General features: G+C 39.2%; 1 protein-coding gene and 1 pseudogene across 1 annotated transcript in view; one reads left to right on the forward strand and one right to left on the reverse strand.

Annotated features, from left to right (window-relative positions):
- Nucleotides 1–16,106, reverse strand: part of LOC134810952 (dynein axonemal heavy chain 6-like) — an 87,291-nt gene that overhangs the window by 44,723 nt on the left and 26,462 nt on the right. Inside the window, exons 33-39 of the mRNA XM_063817647.1 lie at nucleotides 14,782–14,861; nucleotides 14,522–14,621; nucleotides 14,093–14,259; nucleotides 13,608–13,791; nucleotides 13,250–13,408; nucleotides 10,566–10,912; nucleotides 9,805–9,984 (exon numbers count right to left, since the gene is read on the reverse strand). Of these exons, the coding sequence (XP_063673717.1) occupies nucleotides 9,805–9,984; nucleotides 10,566–10,912; nucleotides 13,250–13,408; nucleotides 13,608–13,791; nucleotides 14,093–14,259; nucleotides 14,522–14,621; nucleotides 14,782–14,861 (1,217 nt within the window). The remainder of the gene's footprint in view (nucleotides 1–9,804; nucleotides 9,985–10,565; nucleotides 10,913–13,249; nucleotides 13,409–13,607; nucleotides 13,792–14,092; nucleotides 14,260–14,521; nucleotides 14,622–14,781; nucleotides 14,862–16,106) is intronic.
- Nucleotides 681–8,546, forward strand: LOC134811753 (high-affinity choline transporter 1-like; annotated as a pseudogene).

Genomic DNA, 16,106 nt, shown 5'->3' on the forward strand with positions numbered 1-16,106 from the left:
TACATTTTCGTTATTTCTTGCAAAATCGTCTCAAAACTCATTTTTTTCTTCACAATTTTGCATTCTTTTAAAATTTCAAAATCTGCTATATCAGACGATCACCCCTAGGGCGCGAGGTACAGAGGCCACAGCTGTAGTCCTTTATAACGGGGTAGACTAGTTTAAAGCCAGATCAGCAAATCAATAAAATAAAATCATGAGCAAATTGGTTTTTATCAAAATATTATCATCTAGTTTCGCCAATTGTCAATATCTGATTCAGTTTTGAAAAATGGATCATGAAATTTAGTTATGAAGGGAGGAAAATTCCAAGGTTCCACCCCTCAGTGATTCAAAGACTCAAAATATTTTTTGAGGAGAAAGCTTTGTGCCATCCATTTTGCATTCCTTGATTGTGCAGTAAAGTTTTTACAGGCCCTAAAATTACAGGCCCTTAAAAGCTTAATTACAGGCCCTAAAATGACGACCTGTTTCTCACCAGATATTATCAACTAATCGTTTTCTTCAGGGGCTGCTTGCTGCTTAATTAATGACATTATTGCTGTAATGACATTTGTCAAGCAATAATCGGCATCATGCTCAACGTCTGATTTATGAAATCTTCCCATACATTATTATTAATTGGATTAGCTTATTAGGCGGGCAAGCAGCAAACCCTTTTTACATCGTCTCAACTCGTTCTAGACTTGATCCTCATGTGTCTTTACACTTTATCACGCAGAAGGTCAGTCCTCTATTATCTTATTTTCCCAAAATGCTCTTGGTTTGTTCTCAAGATATTGATCGGCTCTGTAATTTATGAACTATTAGAAAACTCGAACTGCTCACGCTCACATCATGCAGTTACATTGATGAGTTGTTTGACAGTTGACTGACAATTTTGACTACAGCAGTGCCACAGAACAATAATCTTCTATCGCAAAAATTCTATAGATTGAATAATTAATATTCTTTGCGTCAAAATATATATCTGTTATTTTTATTCTGTCTCGGTAATAGAGCAATTAATATATTACTAAACGGCTTCCATCAGTTATTCAGATAAAGGACACATTTATCAGTTTCAAAATGAAAACCAAAAGCAATTTTCATAGCCTATAAACAAGTGAGAGAGTTATGGCAGATGAAGAGGTGGACACGAAGCTTAATGTGGTCGGTATGGTCGGACTCATTGTCTTCTATCTCATCATTTTCTTCGCTGGAATTCTTTCACACAAGTAAGCATTATATATTAATTACTCGACTGAATTTTTTTCGATATCGTTGCTTTACAGTTTGCACGACTAAGTAGGCAAAGTAATCTTATAATTATTAAAGATTATTAAGCCCACCACCAAATTCAGAGTGCTAAAGAGGAAAGGAAGGAAGGAAATCCAAAAGACCCAGGTGGCTAACCATACTGAAGACATGATGTTGGCTGGTCGGGACATCAACTACTTCGTGGGCGTCTTCACCATGACAGCAACGTGGGTTGGGGGAGGTTATATAAACGGTAAGCCCCAGTAAACATCAGTCTGCATCAGTACACCATGGAAAAGGCATCAACTTCATCGTTAGTTGGCGTCTCTTCTGTATCGACCTGCGTGAAGGGCCCTGGATGGTAAGCTTAAATTGTCGTTGATTTTTTGATCTAAATGTTCGTGATGTTATGATATCACGTGATATTATGATCTGCCTGTCATTTTAATTCGAGCATTTTGATGTTTTTCGCTCTGATCAGACTCGAATAGGGACAATTTTTATTAGAGAAAAAGTTTCGTTTAATCGTGAAATATCTTATCCGAAGTTCATTAAAAATATTCGAGTCCGATCAGGCAACAACAAGAAATCCGAACTAAATGCTAGAGACAAAAGGAGGCTGCACTATGAGACATGAGACTTCTGCTTCAAACGCTTTCAAAGCAGAGTTTACCAACTTTTCTCAACGAGACTAATCATGCTAACTATGAACTGCTTTTCAGAAAGGTTCAGCTAATGACATCATTTTCCTTCAGCAAGGCACATTGGCAGACAAAGATTTCTTGCAAACCCGCATTTTCAGTTCATGACAGAAGAAAGTCAAAAAATCAACGACAAAAATATTTAAGCTTTACTTAGTAAACCGAAAATCCCCGAAAAATATACTTTTATGTTATGTCCAGTTGTGATATTTAATCTTGATAAACATGTATTTATTATTCTTTTTAACAATCATGTAACAACAAACCTCTTCTCATCAGACTTTCTCAATCCAGATTTCGAAGTGTTCCCACTTTTATTAAGGTTACTGAATACTCAACCGATTTATACCCAGATAATAACTTTTAACTTTTTAGGGACAACCGAGTCCGTTATCAAGAATGGGTTAGTCTGGACACAAGCCCCTATCGGTTACTCAATTTCACTGTTTTTGGGTGGCCTTTTTTTTGCCGAGAAGATGAGATCAAAGAGTTATGTGACGATGCTTGATCCACTGCAAATAAAATACGGCAAACCCCTCGGAGCTTTCTTTTACATCCCTGCTTTTGCTGGAGAGGTTGGTAACTTTCACTTTCACTTTCATAAAATATTAACAAGAGGATCTGGAAATATAGTAAAAAAAGTTAAATTCAAACATAATTGACCTTAAATAATTTCAGATTCTTTGGTCCGCATCCTATCCTAGCTGCTCTGGGAACTTCTCTCCGAGTAATCTGTGGTATTAATGACACGGCCTCCATTATCGTCAGTGCTGCAATTGCTATGACCTACACTCTTTTCGGAGGTTTGCAACAGGGTTTTGTCTTTGTGTGATCCGCGATCGTGACCAACATTATAACCCAATAATCAATCCAACCTTATAATCAAGAATTTAACTAAATTTTATATTTAGATTTCAGTTCCATTTAGCATACTATTATGTTAAACATATAATTTTCAGGATTATATTCGGTTGCGTTCACAGATATTATCCAGTTGATCTGTATCTTTGTTGGTCTTATCTTCTCGATACCTTGGATGACAGGAAATGCTGCTGTGACCATGCCACTCCAGGCTGGTAACGTGATCATGTTCCAAGGAAAGCCAGGAAACTTGGAGTACAGCAAGTTTTATGGAAAGCTTGACAAGGACGATGTCGGAATTTGGGTAGGAAGGCTGTTTCAATAAACTTGAGAAACTTTGCGACAAGTTTGATCAATTATAATAATATCACCCAGCCATAAAGTAACTTATGTGGTATTAATAGGATTCTAAATCTTATATTTCAGATCGACTATGCCATTATGTTGATGTTTGGAGGGATCCCATGGCAGGCTTACTTCCAGCGTGTCCTCTCCTCAAGGGACGTCAGTGTTGCTAAAACCCTCTCTTTCTGTGCGGCATTCGGTTGCTTCTGTGCCGCCATCCCTTCAATTGTGATAGGTATGGAACTCATTTCGAGTTAAAGTTTAAGAGACACGTTTAAATGTGGACTGATAATTGACAGTTATTCGGAGAAATCCTGCTTGAACTTGAGTAAAAATCCCTGAGTGAACCTCTTATCAAAACCCTGAGTGAATGTCATTGAAACATTACAAATTATCCAACAGCTTTGATAACGATGAACACTGATTGGCCTGCTACTGAGTACGCAAGGGAGCTGATCCCAGATAACTACAAACTAGCCGTCCCCCTGACACTACTCTATCTTACACCACCAGGCGTTGCTTTTATCGGTACGTTGGACTGACAGCTGGAAAACTTACTATTTTCTAATATTTACTCTTTCAACGCACCAATTAGATATTAGAACAAGGAGTCCTCGTTGGGTCCCGAGGAGTCCTAATCCTCCTCGCGCCCTGGATGTCGTTTCTCTTGTCTCTTATATAGCTACGATCCCTCATATTCATACTTCTTGATTTCTGATCCTATTTTAAATACCGCAGGTCTTGGAGCAGTCAGTGCTGCCGTAATGAGCTCAACCGACAGTTCAATCCTTGGAGTTAGTACTATGTTCACCAGGAATGTCGTTGTAAACGTATTCTACAAAAATGCAAGCGACAAGTACGTCTACGGTCTAATAGAATTATTTGGAACGAATGGGAGAAAATAGGGGGAGGGTATAGGGGGTATGGGGGAGGGGGTATGGAGGGGGGGGGGGGGGTTATGGGAAGGAGACATGGTAGGGATGCGGGGGAACAATAGTGAACGATTTTGAAAACTGTTTAATTGGGACCCTTTCGTACGGCTGTAATTAGTAAAAATACGAAATCGATTATAATTGTATTCTTATACTTGTAAACACTATAATCTCAGAGTTACTGTATGAATTTAACCAATGCTCTTTTTAAATTTAAAATTACTACTCCTATGATTTGGCGTATTTTGTTAATTTTTGCATACATCTACTAATTTCAATTACGGCAAATCCACTACTTTTCAGATTTACAACCTGGTTCCTCCGAGGCACTATCCTTGTGAACACAATAATAGCTATGTTGATCGCTATATTCGTTAAAACTGTTTACGGTCTCTACCTCATCTGCAGGTAATTATATATATAGGTACTGCAGGTAAATGCATATTGTGGGGACACAACATCTGCAGGTAAATGTATATTATTGTGAGGAATTCACACCAATGAGTAAATATGCGGCAGTAAGTAATATTTCGTTAATTTTGACGACCTGTAATAAGATAACGAAGGCTACAAGAAGAGACAGTAATTAATTATTTCATTATAATATTGCCTGTAGAAAACAATGTCGCAAGATATCAGCATTCTGATGAAGGAGCACTAACAAATAATCACAATATCACATACAAAATATTGATTGGAATTTAATCAAATTTCGAATAATTTATAGGAAATGAGCAGAACCGGTGTTGCATTTACCTTTCAGTGACTTGTAACAACACCGTGTACCCCTCAGTGACTTGTAACAACACCGTGTACCCCTCAGTAACTTGTAACAACACCGTGTACCCCTCAGTGACTTGTAACAACACCATGTACCCCTCAGTGACTTGTAACAACACCGTGTACCCCTCAGTGACTTGTAACAACACCGTGTACCCCTCAGTGACTTGTAACAACACCGTGTACCCCTCAGTAACTTGTAACAACACCGTGTACCCCTCAGTGACTTGTAACAACACCGTGTACCCCTCAGTGACTTGTAACAACACCGTGTACCCCTCAGTGACTTGTAACAACACCGTGTACCCCTCAGTGACTTGTAACAACACCGTGTACCCCTCAGTGACTTGTAACAACACCGTGTACCCCTCAGTGACTTGTAACACCACCGTGTACCCCTCAGTAACTTGTAACAACACCGTGTACCCCTCAGTGACTTGTAACAACACCGTGTACCCTTCAGTGAATTGTAACAACACCGTGTACCCCTCAGTGACTTGTAACAACACCGTGTACCCCTCAGTGACTTGTAACAACACCGTGTACCCCTCAGTGACTTGTAACAACACCATGTACCCCTCAGTGACTTGTAACAACACCGTGTACCCCTCAGTGACTTGTAACAACACCGTGTACCCCTCAGTAACTTGTAACAACACCATGTACCCCTCAGTGACTTGTAACAACACCGTGTACCCCTCAGTGACTTGTAACAACACCATGTACCCCTCAGTGACTTGTAACAACACCGTGTACCCCTCAGTGACTTGTAACAACACCATGTACCCCTCAGTGACTTGTAACAACACCATGTACCCCTCAGTGACTTGTAACAACACCGTGTACCCCTCAGTAACTTGTAACAACACCGTGTACCCCTCAGTAACTTGTAACAACACCGTGTACCCCTCAGTAACTTGTAACAACACCGTGTACCCCTCAGTAACTTGTAACAACACCGTGTACCCCTCAGTGACTTGTAACAACACCGTGAACCCCTCAGTGACTTGTAACAACACCGTGTACCCCTCAGTGACTTGTAACAACACCGTGTACCCCTCAGTAACTTGTAACAACACCGTGTACCCCTCAGTGACTTGTAACAACACTATGTACCCCTCAGTGACTTGTAACAACACCGTGTACCCCTCAGTAACTTGTAACAACACCGTGTACCCCTCAGTGACTTGTAACAAAACCCTGTACCCCTCAGTGACTTGTAACAACACCGTGTACCCCTCAGTAACTTGTAACAACACCGTGTACCCCTCAGTAACTTGTAACAACACCGTGTACCCCTCAGTAACTTGTAACAACACCGTGTACCCCTCAGTGACTTGTAACAACACCGTGAACCCCTCAGTGACTTGTAACAACACCGTGTACCCCTCAGTGACTTGTAACAACACCGTGTACCCCTCAGTGACTTGTAACAACACCGTGTACCCCTCAGTGACTTGTAACAACACCGTGTACCCCTCAGTGACTTGTAACAACACCGTGTACCCCTCAGTAACTTGTAACAACACCGTGTACCCCTCAGTGACTTGTAACAACACCCTGTACCCCTCAGTGACTTGTAACAACACCGTGTACCCCTCAGTAACTTGTAACAACACCGTGTACCCCTCAGTGACTTGTAACAACACCGTGTACCCCTCAGTGACTTGTAACAACACCGTGAACCCCTCAGTGACTTGTAACAACACCGTGAACCCCTCAGTGACTTGTAACAACACCGTGTACCCCTCAGTGACTTGTAACAACACCGTGTACCCCTCAGTAACTTGTAACAACACCGTGTACCCCTCAGTGACTTGTAACAACACCGTGTACCCCTCAGTGAGTTGTAACAACACCGTGTACCCCTCAGTGACTTGTAACAACACCGTGTACCCCTCAGTGACTTGTAACAACACCGTGTACCCCTCAGTGACTTGTAAGAACACCGTGTACCCCTCAGTGACTTGTAACAACACCATGTACCCCTCAGTGACTTGTTACAACACCATGTACCCCTCAGTGACTTGTAACAACACCATGTACCACTCAGTGACTTGTAACAACACCGTGTACCCCTCAGTGACTTGTAACAACACCATGTACCCCTCAGTGACTTGTAACAACACTATGTACCCCTCAGTAACTTGTAACAACACCGTGTACCCCTCAGTGACTTGTAACAACACCGTGTACCCCTCAGTGACTTGGTGTTCATCCTGCTCTTCCCCCATTTGATGCTGGTGGTCCACTTCCCCAAGCGAACCAACAAGTACGGAATGTTCTGTGGCTTCTTTACAGCCCTCTTTCTGAGAGTTCTATCCGGAGAACCTGTGCTGAAGTACAACGCGATTATCAAGTACGCAGGATACGTGGAACCTGGCAAGGATGACGAGGTAAGTTATTTCTTTTTATTATGCTTAAGTGGCAGCGTAAGTTATTTATGAGGTCATCTTCTTTTAACAGTTCAATCTCAATTAATGTTCTTTAATTATATAACCCTAACTTGCCGTATAATAAATAAAACAATATCTTTCAATGCCAGGGCAACGACACGTACGGTTATCAGCGGTTCCCGTTCCGAAACCTGATCATGATTCTCAATTTCATCATAACCCTATCCGTCACTTTTCTGTCACAGAAACTTTTCCAAACATGTAAGTTTTATGGAGGTTCCCTTTCCGTTATTTATTTCTGATTTTATAAGTAAACATTGAACTAATTAGTAAACAGTGAGATAATTAGTAAACAGTGAGCTAATTAATAAACAGTCCCATGATTTATAATTATCGCAGTGTTCATAGGATTCAAAATGATTCATTGCATCGAAATGAAAGTTGAACCACATTTTCAGACCCTGAACTACGAAAGTACGATTATCTAGGAGCGGTCAAAGATGGCGAACAAGAACTGGAGATGGAGAAGAAAAAGGGAGACTCAGGGAAGAAAACCACTGAGGGTGATATCTAGACTTTCTAGTGATCAACTGAAGGATTGACCATCAACAATTTACCAACATGATATCATATCACGTGTTGTATGTAGCGTAGATATAACTTAGTTCAGATCTTAATTTCCTATCAAATATGAATAAAAATATAAATTAGCTGTTTAACTAAATATTCGATATATTTTCCATGTATAATGTATATATTCTACAGTTTTTCTACCTCGATTCTGAATTATGGAAATTGAGATGAACAGTGAACACCCAGCAAACCTATCAGCAGTTTATTTGGTTATCCTTCATGAGGCAAAGCTTTTTAACACGCCCTGTTTGGATAACCGTTAGAGTTTTAACGTTTTACTCGCGTAGTCACATGAGTATTTTGAGTATTATTACTATTAGTAGTATTTTGATTATTATTGTCTCAATGTTCCATAATTAGTACTAATTATACCTACTTAGGCTTGTTGTTTTTTGTGTGCTTATGTTTAAATAACATGTAAAGCTGTTTAATTAATCCCATTTTTACAAAAAGTTAAACATGAAATAAAGAGAAAGTGAAACTGGGATGTTAAACGCGAGTCACAAAGTCTCGTGATGAACATTACGTATCATTATGCTGAAGACGTAGTTTATATAAACATATATCATCATAAACATTTAATGTTACACAGCGACCTTCCTTTACAGCTGGCATTCTCTCTTCTGCTTTTGTAGATAATTTGTGCTTTTTTCGCTATCAAATAAGTCTCTCAATTCGTTATTAGACATTTTCAGGCTTTTAAGCTAGACTTATCAACGAAATAAGTAATTATAATTTGATAGTTGGGGACGAAGTGAGAGTCTAAACTCATTGTTTAATACAAATATTTGTCGACGTTTCGGCACACGCCTTTGTCATGTATCAAATTATAGTTTCAAACTAATTACAACACTAGTACAAATCTATCACATTTATTGAGGACGTTACAGAAGGAATTATTTTAATGTCCTAACTCTCCTCACGTCCGAATATGATCGGACCCAAAAACTCACAAGACCCAAAAAAGATTACTGAAATCAGTAATTATTTTACTGTCCAATTACCCGTCCAAATATCAGAACGTGGGAAAAATAAATTATATTTAATTATACAATTCAGGAGTGTTGCTCTGCGTTTCAGCCGCTTACTTTAATGACGAAGACTGATTTAAATACAATATTGCAAAAACTGAAACAATTGTGTGATTTTGGCGTGTAACGTTTGAAAAGGTTCGTATCGTGTTCCGGTATTCGTCTCAATTTTTCCTTTCCAAAAATTATCACTTTTTTATTATTTTCACTCTGCAGGCGTTTTTCAAAATTGTAATTCAAAATTTGGACATCTGTACCCCCCCCCCCCCCCCCCCCCCCCCCAGTCCACCCCGGCCCCCACTTCCTCCCCTGTTGCAGCATTGCACACTTATAAAGCACAGGTAGCAGCTTAGAACTAGGGCTTAGGAAACCATACAGATTTGTTTGTGTCACATACCGCCGTACCTGTCGGTTTTTTGCCACAATTTTGAAAGAGTGAAAATTTGGAATGGGAAGAAAGCTTATAAAGTTTTTGAGAAAACACGTACACCAAAATTTTAAACTAAGAAACTCGCATTTCACGGAAACGGTACTTCACTTTTTGGTTTTTGGCAATAGTTTGAACTAAAGAATTTAAGAAATAGTAAGCCCAGTCCAATATGGCAGTTGTAGTGGACCTGTCCTCACTCTGGGATAACACATTTAAACATTGCTACTTTATCAGTTTATATTTATAGTGTCTCGGTGTTATCATGCTTGTAAGATTACCTTAACCAGCTAATAGTTATACTAACCAGCCTGCCAGAGCGTGCAACCTGTATATTTAATTGCTAAATATGCTGCAATTATTACAGTGTGTTGACTGTGTAATATTTAATAAACTGTGATATCTAATAGTTATAAAACTGTAAACAACATTTAACACTACCCTCCCTCATGGACCTACCTCTCCGTTCTCCTTATCGAATATGCTGTTTTTATTTATCCTCTTGAGTATAGCGTCGAGTATGACAGACTTGCCGATACCCGCGTGACCGGCTAGCAGTATTTTAGCGTTTCCCAGCAGAAGAAGTTCTACAACTCGTGCTAATTTCACCGAGTCCAGAGTTGGGATCGGCATGTCCACCTGGTGTGATTCGTTTAATACTTTCTAATATGTATGGGTTATTTACAACTGCAGAGTGCAGATAATAGAATATTAGCGTTACCTTTAATACTAATATTGATAAAATTGTGAAATTGTCATAGTATTGATATGCACACAGTTTTAGTGTCAACCTTCTCATAATTCAACCTTGATCGACACGTTAGCTGATTCGTTTGATAAAACAAGTTCTAACCCATATTTAAATTATCTGTAATGTTTAGTATTGTTGAAAGTTTTACAACTTTAACTTTAAAAGTTCAATTTAAAAGTTGTAATACTTTCAACACTACTGTAAAACAAAGAATGGCTATGACGTTGTACGCAGGAAAAGAAACTTCTCTTATCCATTAAAACTTTGTCCACAAATTAATAGTTTTTATCTATCAAGGTGTTTTTTCGAGCGGCGCTGCAACTTTTCTTTAAACGCATTAAAAATGTTAAAATGCTGATAATCCATACCTGGTTACCTGGTTACCTGGTTACCTGGTTGCATGGTTACCTGGTTACCTGGTTACCTGGTTACCTGGTTACCTGGTTACCTGGTTACCTGGTTACCATACCTCCATCCAAGCGTTAGCTAGTGCACTGCTCCCCCCGGTTAGCTCGAACCCAGTCTTAACGTCGTCAATATAAGCGTTGGTTGCAGGCAGCAAGGTGTCCCACTGGGAGAAGAGACCGCTCTCTATGTCGAAGTAGTAGCAGAAAACACTCTTCACCCCCGAGGGTAGTCGCACACCATAGGGAGGCGGCAAGTCAAAGAAGTCTCGGACGAACAAATCGAATGAGGCTCTAGCGGATATGTCGGGGTTGGAACCCCATATCTTCATGAGAGATTGTTTGGAGTGACCTCCGAGTGCTGTGTGGGAGTCCATAGCCTCCAGTGCGCTGTCGTCCATGTCTGAATCTCCTGAAATTAATAGATGTGTCAACTTTTGTGACTATTTATTTTAGCAGTACTAGTCGGACTTGAAATCTGCTCACGATACTGTGATTTGATGTAAACTTAATTAATAATTTGTAAAATATGGGTCACGATTAACGCAGTATCGTTGGATCGTAATTTACAAATCCGTAGCAAAGTAAAATACCTTGTAGTCGTATATATTGTAAGAGTTCATTATGTCAAGATACAGACTAATACTAGTCTTAAACTCTGCCCAAATTGTGTCTAGTCTGGACCAATGCTCAGTGACGTCACATCTGATTAACTCTGATTTACAGGTTTATAATAATACATACCTTCCGGGACGTTATAACTTCCTCCAAAGTGGTGTCTTATAATATGTGAGTATAATAGTATTAAATATTATAGTTACCTAGTAACCTAACCGTTCATTGGTTAGTTTTTCTTTAAATAAAATGCTGTGCCAGTATCGAAATGTGAATTTTCAAAAAAACCAAATTTTTTCTTACGATATAGAATAAGGTTATAGCTTATAATGATGCTTTATTTTGGGTTTATTCCAATCAATATCTTTAAGGGCCGGGGTAATTCACAAATTACGTAATCACTAAAAGAAAGGGTTTCTAAAGGTAAGTGTCATTTTAACACAATAGTGTAAAACTAATTACGGAGGGGGAGAAGGTTACAAATTGACCACAAATTGACCACAAATCGTAGATTAAAGTTTGGGCATCTCTCACTATTTTTATAAAACTTCTAAACTTTAAGGTGGAGAGGAAGCCCTTTTTACTTTTCAAGAACGGTATTATTATATATATAATATACAAATATTACAAATAATATATTCATTTTTGAATCTTTCACGCTGCATGAAGGCTGGCGGATGGTTCGATTCCAAGTTACAATTTTTAGACATTCTCTGTTAATTCTTTTATTCTTCAGTTGTTTCTCGTGAGAGGGATAACTTCAAATTCATTTTTAGGAAAGACCTTGTCTCAGAATTCCATAGCACCAAAGTAAAATCCATTTTTTCAATATTCCAATAAATATAATATTTTGTCCACGTAAGCACAAGTAATACCCGTATTAAGTATTAAGTATTTTTACCGCCAAATGTTTATAAAAAATAGTCCATAAACGATCATGACGTCAGAAAATCATTGTGTTGATTTGTTCCACAAAAATAGACAATAGTTGATGTTGCAAACTCGATTAATCATCGAGAAGAAGAGCTGAAAACACTCCGCAAAGCCAAATCGTTAGGCGTTATACAATACAAAGAAATAAATATATTGAACACCGAACTGTTTCTTTCTTCCTTCGATAAAGTCACTCAAATATAAACCTTGATTCCGTTTTTTATGATTGATAAATAGATTAGTTTTTACTAAGATATAATAATGAAATAATAATATTTTAAAGGAATTACCCTAAAACAAAGTAAAACCTTATTATTTCCCGATCAGTATTTGGAAGGTATCTAGCTTTACACTTCTAGAATAAGGATATAGGTATTTGTTACCGACAACCTAGGTAGCTGTAGTTGCAGTCTTGTTCGCGGTACCGACTTTGTAAAATATGTGGAATGTTGACGGGGCACATTCCGTCCGTCCGCGGCCGTTAGAGTCTCATCTCTCTACTGTGCGTGATTGTGCGTGATCGCGTGTGAGTCGCGGCCTTTCATTTTGTAAAACATTATGTAATTTGAATAATGTTTCTCGGCCTCAAGTAGGTAATTGTTGTGTTTTGACGATTTGTTAGTTTGTTGTTATATGTCATTGTCAGCATGTTTCAAATTACAGTTCTTTGCAGTTGGTTCAACTAATAGCTCAGAGGGTATAACAACTATGCAGATAATTACAAAACGATAGTTAATGAGGCTTTCGTCAATTTTCACGGATATCGACCTTACATATTTCAACTTTAATAATATTTGGGCTTTTATTAACTGTGTCTATCGGCGTTTTTTGTGTTGGTAAGCTAGATTTTGAGCGACATTCTACCCAAGCTATATTTATATGGATTTGTGAGCTCATGATCTCGGATTATTAGTCTCTATCGCCATTACCTTTCAGCACCTGTGCAAAATAAATCTTAAGCCACATCGGCATTCTATCAGATTGCCCTTACATAATATATAGCATTGCGTTGGGATCTAATAAAAGTGTTTAAGTTTTATAACTGGTCACGTGGACTATACTGATATTGTGCTCGTTACTAACGAGACTCGGATCAGATATTTATTATTTAACTAGCTGATAATTACTTGTATACTATTGAACAAGTTTTAAAACTAGGTTATCATCTTTAAACTTTAAACCGTTTAGAATTGTCCCTTACCTTCCAGCACACTACCAAAGGCGATGATGTAGCAGAAGAGGTACATTTTGCTGAGGAAGGAGGGTAGTTGGGCGGGGTGTCGCTGTAGTACTGTCTTGTTTTTAGCCGCTCCTGGGTCCTCCGAGTTGGACACTGCCGCTACCACTTCAGCTAAATCTCCTGCAACGTTTGTATCCCATGACCATCGTCAATTAGTGGGGAACAATGTAATATTCAAACACCAGAACAAAACAATGCAATATTAATTGAAGATGCCACGTTCTCACGCGGTTGTGATGCCTTGATAAGGATTAATCTCAGCGATATAGTGATTCTAAGAAATGATTCATTTCAAGTTGTATAATTTTGTTACACGTACCGAATCCCCCGTTCTCGCTGACAATGTTGAGGTGAGCCAGCAGCAGGCTACACAGAGTCCTCACTATGCTTATATCCGGCACGATTATTGGAGTTAGACTGAGCTGTGTCTTCAGGAACTCTAGTCCAGCATCTACACTCATCTCCAGTAGTGTTATTATGAACTTCTTACCAGTTTCAGGTAGCTGAAATATGTGCACATGTTTAGTGTTTAGTGAAATATGCACATGTTTAGTGTGCACTGGGTCACACTACTAGTGGTCACACTACTAGTGTTTAGTGGTCACACTAGTTTATCAAGCAAATCAGAAGTTATGGTTGTAAATAAAGCCAACCTTTCTAACAAAAAACTGGGGTTCACTTAATTTGATCTGATAACAAAGTTAGTTGTGTTAGTTACAGTGGTCACTTCTTATTTCAATTATGCAGAGTTGTCACTATATAGAGTTGTCACTATATCTCTATATAGTGCGGAGTTTTACTCACGTTTGCAGGTAGCTCGTGTTTCCAGCGCTCAGCAAAAGGTCTCCAGCCCAGCTCAACAGGGTCCATGTAAACCATGCCGCACCGGGATATGGTAGCTGGGGAGGCAAAGGAGAGGTCGTCTACCTCAAACAGGATCCTCATTCGTGGGAGGAGCGGCACTCTCTCACCTGGGAGAGCAGATCTAGTGTAATTTTGAAAGGACATTAAAATGACCCCTCGAAGGCATTCATGACCAGGATTTAATTTAATTACTTTATCGGACTTTATTTGAACGGACATTAAAATTAACGCTAGGGCCTCCAGCGTCCAATTAATGTCCGTTCAAATAAAGTCCAATAAGGTAAATTTATGAATATCCTTCTGGAGATTTGTTCCTATTCATAAATAATGAATGAGACTAAAATATTGATGATAACCGAGTTTATTAACCGTTGGCAAGACAAAGGGTCCTGGTGTCATCTAGAACTGTGTTGAGATTCTCAACCCAGACTGGATCAACTGGCCCATCCAGCACCAACCACTTCCAGTTCTGAAACGTCTTAGTGATTACATGCGACATTGTGACAAGAGAGCTATCAAATGGGCCTAATTAGGTCGTTAATTAGAGTAATAGCTTAATAGAGTTGAGATAGATTAGAAACTTAGAAAGTTAAATAAAGTCGACAGATAAAATATGTTATGAATCTCACATTAGTAACGAGATCACTTTTAGCGTTGCTGGAAGGAGTCTCTGGAAGGGATCTGTGATCATCTGTCGGGGTCGGGGCACCTGTAAAAGGGAAATTTAAATCCTCTTGATAAATGTATTAGTAGTAAGACTTCTCAGATACGTTTTAATCAAAATTATGACTTTAATAACGTGGCTGATGGTTTTAACACGCCCATTTCTCTTTGCATTTTCACGGTCTATTAGTTGACAAGAATGCAATAGAGCAATAATTTTTTCTGAGTTGAGTAAGTTAAGTTAGCTAGCTGGAGAGTAACCCTCATCAAGTTAAGGAGATACTATCAATAATATAATCTGCTAAAAACCCATAAAACGTCCGCGCTATAAAATAGAAGCTGCTATCAGCATACCAGTATTATGATACCACACATACGAATGTATCCGTGGACTAGTAAAGTGCTGTAAACTATGTGGCTTCTCCAGTGCTGAGTAAGCACTCATATTATCGTCTGAGTCAACTTAGCATTTCCTTGAATTATCGTGTTCTATCAAAGTGCTCACCTATCGTTTAGAATTTGAGGTGCTTCAAAAAGTTTTCAACGTGTTAACGGATAAATATTTCTAAAACTTGAATAAATCAGGGAAAGTCAAATTATTCGAATACCCGTCGGAATTTCCGTCAAACCAATGACGTGGAAACCTCCAGTTAGATGACTTTTAATTGCATTAGAATTTGTATAGTGTAAACTAGTAAGTTTTTAATGCAGTAGCTGTGTTACGATAGGAGGTTGTAAGAAGTGTCACTCGGGAACCACTCCAACCATCACTTGGGAACCACTCCAACCATCACTTGGGAACCACTCCAACCATCACTTGGGAACCACTCCAACCATCACTTGGGAACCACTCCAACCATCACTTGGGAACCACTCCAACCATCACTTGGGAACCACTCCAACCATCACTTGGGAACCACTCCAACCATCACTTGGGAACCACTCCAACCATCACTTGGGAACCACTCCAACCATCACTTGGGAACCACTCCAACCATCACTTGGGAACCACTCCAACCATCACTTGGAAACCACTCCAACCATCAATTGGGAACCACTCCAACCATCACTTGGGAACCACTCCAACCATCACTTGGGAACCACTCCAACCATCACTTGGGAACCACTCCAACCATCACTTGGAAACCACTCCAACCATCACTTGGGAACCACTCCAACACTCACTTGGGAACCACTCCAACCCTCACTTGGGAACCATTCCAACCATCACTTGGGAACCACTCTAACCTTCACTTGGAACCACTCCAACACTCACTTGGGAACCACTCCA

Source organism: Bolinopsis microptera, chromosome 2 (genome assembly GCF_026151205.1).
Source record: "Bolinopsis microptera isolate Bmic1 chromosome 2, MBARI_Bmic_1.0, whole genome shotgun sequence".
Taxonomy (NCBI): domain Eukaryota; kingdom Metazoa; phylum Ctenophora; class Tentaculata; order Lobata; family Bolinopsidae; genus Bolinopsis; species Bolinopsis microptera.